This window comes from Bison bison, unplaced genomic scaffold, assembly GCF_000754665.1.
Source record: "Bison bison bison isolate TAMUID 2011002044 unplaced genomic scaffold, Bison_UMD1.0 scf7180017864317, whole genome shotgun sequence".
NCBI classification, from domain to species: domain Eukaryota; kingdom Metazoa; phylum Chordata; class Mammalia; order Artiodactyla; family Bovidae; genus Bison; species Bison bison.
Window position 1 is genome coordinate 3232056 of NW_011494889.1, and position 6362 is coordinate 3238417.

The window sequence follows — 6362 nt, forward strand, 5'->3', positions numbered from 1 at the left end:
CTTGGTATCTCTAATTTTCTTGAAGAGATCTCTAGTCTTTCCCATTCTGTTGTTTTCCTCTATTTCTTTGCATTGATCGCTGAGGAAGGCTTTCTTATCTCTTCTTGCTATTCTTTGGAACTCTGCATTCACATTCTTATATGTGTCCTTTGCTCCTTTGCTTTTCGCTTCTCTTCTTTTCACAGCTATTTGCAAGGCCTCCCCAGACAGCCATTTTGCTTTTTTGCATTTCTTTTCCATGGAGATGGTCTTGATCCCTGTCTCTGTTCCAACTTTGCCTGTTTTTCATTTTTTTCCCAGAAAATATTTATATTAATACCTACTACATGCAAAGTACTATTAAGTGAAGTGCAAAGACAGAGGGTCCCTTAAGAAAATAGATAGTCTGGTTCTTCTGGTTACAATGAATAAAACTCATTCAACCCATATCAGAAATGCATGTGGCCTCCAAGAGGATCATCTGAAGGATGGAAGGGTTGGTTGCGGTGACCTCCTCATTTCCTCAATGCTCAGCAGGAAGCCCTGCAGTTTATTTGTGTCCAAGTGAGGGGATTTACCTATTATGTTATCCAGCTTGAAGTAAATAAGCAATTAAAATATGGACAGGTAGCTTGAAAAGGGTTCTCAGAGAAACCTTGGATTGAAAATAATGCTAACACTGAAAGTACAAGCGAAGAATGAGAAGACGGCAGGCCGATACCGCTCATATCTCTGGTATGAACTATTTATTCTTCAGCCATGTTTTTAATGATGATCTAATCAGATCTAACAAGGAGCCAAGCAAAATATTTTGAAATTATCAAAAAGGCTATTAGAAATATCTATTCACATTCACTATTGTTTATAATAAACCTTGCCTAAATATTTATTGTGATACTTTGAGATATTAGCTAATGATAGTAGCTTTTGTATTTAACATACATAAATAATTCCCCCAACTGAGGTTTTAGCTAATATATATATATATTTTTTTTAATTGATGGAGTTGCTCCATGAAAAACCTTTGCACATGAAAAATGTGAAATTCCACTCTCTGCCTTCTCTGACTAGGGGTGGCCATTGATCAGACCAGGGTTGAACATTTGGTAATCTGCTACACCAGACTGGTTCCTATTGGAATTCTGACTGGAGGGAACAGAGGGAAATTGGCCAGTTTAAAAAGACAGAATTATTCAGGCAATGAGAGAAGTGATACAAACCAAATAAACAGTCCTTAGAACTGCTTTGTTTTCTGAAGATGATCTGATAAGAATTAAAAATTATAAAATAAGGCACCTTTGACATACATCTGTACAAGGAATCTGTAATTTCTTACTTCTTTCAATGAGACATTTTAAAACATCTTTCCAAATTACAATAATTATTACCGAAAAGTCCATGAATCCTGATTAATTCTTGTTGAATAACTTATCAAAAAAATGGGATGTATGGGTTTAGAATAGTGTACATTGCATTATCAACTATATTCATGGAAGAATGAACTTCCATTTTGAGTAGGTGTCATTGAGGATCTACCATCTACTTAAAATTTTACTTATCTTAATAAGTGGAAGGATTTTCTACAGACAAGATTCTGATGCTGGGCACTATAAGTACAAGTTATATCATAGTATGACCTCTGGCCCTTCACCTTAGTGTCACATCACCAGGAAAGTTGGAACAGCAGACAACAGAAGTATTTCTAGAAGTCATTCATATTTGTAATAGCATGTAATAACTTAATTATACAGACAAGTGACTCTAAGCAACATAAACATAACCCCCAAGTCAGCTTGTTAGCGAAATCCCAAAAATATCCAGTCATTCCAGCACCACCTTTCATGATAGAATACCCGACAAAGAGTCAGTCAAAAGGGTAAAGAGAAATTGATCTTCAGTTCAGTTCAGTCGCTCAGTCGTGTCCGACTCTTTGATTGCAAATAGAATGTCTTACTTTTGCATGTCTTACAAAAATGTATAACCCTGCACACATACTGGCAAAATTCCTTCCAGGAACTTGGAAGGGGATCTGTGCAGCTGAGGGGTTTTAAGCTTCGTTAGCTTTACAGAGAAGCTAATGAAGGCAATGGCATCCCACTCCAGTACTCTTGCCTAGAAAATCCCATGGATGGAGGAGCCTTGTAAGCTGCAGTCCATGGGGTTGCTACAAGTCAGACACGACTGAGTGACTTCACTTTCACTTTTCACTTTCATGCATTGGAGAAGGAAATGGCAACCCACTCCAGTGTTCTTGCCTGGAGAATCCCAGGGACGGGGGAGCCTGGTGGGCTGCCGTGTATGGGGTCGCACAGAGTCGGACACGACTGAAGCGACTTAGCAGCAGCAGCAGCTTTACCGTAATCTGTCTTTAAGCGGCATGTTCAGGCACTTAGTGTGTCCAACTCTTTGCAACCCACGGACTGTAGCCCGCCAGGCTCCTCTGTCCATGGACTTCTCCAGGCAAGAATACTGGAGTGGGTTGCCATTTCCTCTTCTAGGGGATATTCCTGACTCAAGGATCAAACCGGTGTCTCCCGCATTGGCAGATGGATTATTTAGAATTCCATCTTTAAGTGGACCACTCCCAAAAGGGCAACGTTAAAACTACACTAAGTCTAACACAGAAGGCAGAAAACACTCAATGTTTTCGCTTCTCACAGATAACTTCTCATCAGAGATTGCAAAATACATTAATTTAGGACAGTAACACATGTTTCTAACAGTGCAAGCATGTGTGTGCATCCCTAAGTCATACAGAAGCATAACTTATGGGCACTGTAAAAATGTTGCATTACATTTTCCAACTTAAAAATATAAAAATTTTAAGTATGCAACTATATTTATTCATATGTATTTAGGGACTTATAACTTTATTGCAGAAAGCTGACAATGAATTAAAAAGTGTACTGCCAGCTCTCGACAAGGCAATTGTGGCTCTAAACGCCCTGGATAAAGCTGATGTCTCTGAGTTAAGGTGAGTAATTTACTGAAGTCTCTTTTGAGTTGCAAGAACTCAAAAATACATGGGAAAAGTTAAGTCTATATCCCACTTTTAGAATAAGCCATGTTACCTATCGTGGGCTCTGGTACCAAGCTTCCTGGGTTGGAATTCTGGCACTGCTGCTTTCTAGTATACAGCCTTTCTGTGTCTCAACTTCTTTTCTATGCAACTGGGGTAATAATAAATGCTGAAAGGATTGGATGAGTTGAAACATGTAAAATGTTTAGAATAGTCTGGCATAAGGCAAGTGCTCAAAAAAGATTAATGCCAACTGGTTTCCTCTGATTAAGCAGGCCTTTTCCCCTGCCCTTGTACTAAAGCTAAAGAAAACTAACCTAATGCTTGAATTCCTTGCATATGCCTTGGTTTTATTTATTTATTTTTTGGTTTGTTTTTTTTAAAACATTATCCCTTGTGATGTTGCTAATGTACATTTCACTTCACTTCAAAATGCCAGACAAATGAAATGCCTTTGATATGATCTTCATTGCTATTCTTAGGACATGCAGCAGAGACAGTTTAGTCCATTCTCTTTCCCACCTGCTGTTTCCACAACTGAAGGGACTTAGCATGCACAAACACGTGTCAGCTGATTCAAACGTAGCTAAGAGGCAACTTCCAAAGTTCCAATAATTACGTCATTGATAACTTAGGATACAAATTCCCATCTACCCTCCTCCCTCAACTCTCTATTATCTGTGATCTTTAGAGTAGGAATTTTAGATCAGGATGAATAATAATCAGAGGATGTGTTTAAAGGGAGTTGCACCTTACAGCACCCTTCAAATTACAGGAATAGGGTTGACTCTCAACTACCCCAACTGTTTCTGTCAAGTGGCTATCAGTAAACCAATCCTGGGATGAAAGAGGAGAGGTCCTTCTTTTAAAGAACTCTGCAGCAAATACTTTTGTAATGAAAATAATTAACATCTAACTTGTATGTTCTACATAGTTAAGTGTTATTCATTTCATCTTTCTAAAGCAAAGATACCCATGTTCTAAAGATACTCAAATTTTTGAAGATACCCAATAATGAAATAGCTATATATTGGCAATTAGATCTTCTTACCAAAAACTTGTTAAAAATCTGTGTGTGTTATCTTTTGAGATAGTTTACAGGGTATCTTTTATTTCAGTTATGAAGTTGATTAGATTTAACCATTTATTACAGAGTATATACACGGCCTCCTTACCTTGTACTGACTGTCATGAATGCAGTTTGTATTCTTCTGCAAAAGAAACCTAACTGGACTACAGCAAAGTTACTTCTTTCAGAAACTGGTTTCCTAAAAAAATTGATTAACATTGACAAGGACAGCATACCTGAGAAGGTAAAAGTTCATCTCTAATTAATGCATAATTGATACATTCCATACTTATAATCTGCAAGTCCAATGGAAGTATTAACACTGGAGTCTTGCATTAGAATTGGAAGACAATGGTGAGGGTAAAAGATCAGAGAGCAAGCTGTATATGCAACTGTAAATGGTTTTCTGGAAGTGATAGGATAAAGCAATATGTCACCAAAATTAGAAAAATGTCATGTCTCAGGATCTGTTTATATAATGAAATAGGAGAGGTCAATAGTGGGGGAAATTTTTTTCTGGATGGATTATAAAACCCTATGAAAGTACAAGGTATGGATAAAGGTGTCTGAGATTTTTTAATTGATATATAATTGATATACAACATTATATTAGTTTTAGGTGTACAGCATACTGATTTGATATTTGTATACATTGCAAAATAATCACCACAGAAAGTCTAGTTAATATCCATCACCACACATAGTTACAAACATTTTTTCTTGTGATGAGAACTTTCAAGATTCACTCTCCTTGAAACTTTTAGATATACAGGATTAGTAATATAGCCACCATGCTGTACATTATATCTCCAGGACTTATTTGTTTTATAACTAGAAGTTTGTACCTTTTGACCACCTCCACCCATTTTCACCATCCCTAGCTCCCCACCCCTGGTAATCACCAATCTGCTTTCCGTATCTATGAGTTCATTTTGGTTTTTGTTTTCTTTTTTTTTAGGTTCTATACATACATGAGATCATATGATATCTATTTTTCTCTGTCTGAGTCATTTCACTCAGCATAGTATTCTCAAGACCCATTCTAGTTATAAAAAATGGAAGAATTTCCTTCTTTTTATGGCTGAGTAATAGTCCATTGTGTGTGTGTTTTTTTTCACATTTTCTTTATGCATTCATCCATTAATGGACCCTTCAGCTCCTTCCATGTCTCAGCTATTGTAAATAATGCTGCAGTTAAAATGAGGGTGAATATATCTTTCTGAGTTAGTGTTTTTGTTTCCTTCAGATAAATACCCAGAAGGTAACTTACTAGATCTTTGGCACTTCTGTTTTAATTGTTGAAGAGATCTCTTACTGTTTTCTATAGTGATTCATCAACTTACATTTCTACTAACAGTGCACAAGTATTCCACTTTCTCACCTACAGTTGTTGTTTGTGGTTTTGATAATAACCATTTTAACAGTGATAGCTCATTGTAGTTGTTTGTATTTCCCTGATTATTAATGATGTTAAACACCTTTGCATATACCTGTTACCTATCTGTATGTCTTCTTTGGGAAAACATGTATTCAGATCCTTTGCCCATTTTAAAATCAGATTGGTGTTTTTGCTGTTGGATTAGATGAATTATTTATTTGGGATACGTGTGAGTGAGTGTGTGCCCCTACTTAGTCGTTCAGTCATGTCCGACTCTTTGCGAGTCTATGGACTGGAGCCCACCAGGCTCCACCAGAGGTTTTCCAGGCAAGAATACTGGAGTAAGTTGCCATTTCCTACTCCAGAGGATTTTCTCAGGGATCACACCTGAGTGAGTGAGTGAAGTCGCCGAGTCGTGTCCAACTCCTTGCTTCCCCATGTACTGTACTGTAGCCTACCAGGCTCCTCAGTCCATGAAATTTTCCAGGCAAGAGTACTGGAGTGGGGTTGCCATTTCCTTCTCCAGGGGATCTTCCCGACTCAGGGATTGAACCCAGATCTCCGGCATTGTATGCAGACGCTTTACTGTCTGAGCCACCAGGGAAGCCCCCGACTTTCTGAGAGCCGATGCTAAAGGAGTCACTGCTTTTTCAACGTAAATGAAAAAGCTCTGGCCCCTAGGCCAGCAGACGAGTTCTGTGGATCATGGCCCACACTGGTCCCAGGGAAAACCAGAAGCTTCGTGGGAAATGGGAGACGGAGGTCCCCCTGAGGCAAGGAGCCGGCCCGGGCGCCGAGGTTAGAGCTGGTAGTGAAGGAAGGAAGGAGGCCCGGCACCCCTGGGGCCGACCTCGGGCCGTGGCTCCTGGTCTGCGGCTGCACAGGAAGACGTGGGGCACCAGCCACATGCCTGGAAA

The 6362-nt window shown here is 38.8% G+C and overlaps 1 protein-coding gene across 1 annotated transcript in view; it reads left to right on the forward strand.

Annotated features, from left to right (window-relative positions):
• The window catches only part of DNAH14 (dynein, axonemal, heavy chain 14), a 376195-nt gene that overhangs the window by 276513 nt on the left and 93320 nt on the right, over positions 1-6362 (forward strand). Inside the window, exons 60-61 of the mRNA XM_010852937.1 lie at positions 2859-2953; positions 4152-4311. Of these exons, the coding sequence (XP_010851239.1) occupies positions 2859-2953; positions 4152-4311 (255 nt within the window). The remainder of the gene's footprint in view (positions 1-2858; positions 2954-4151; positions 4312-6362) is intronic.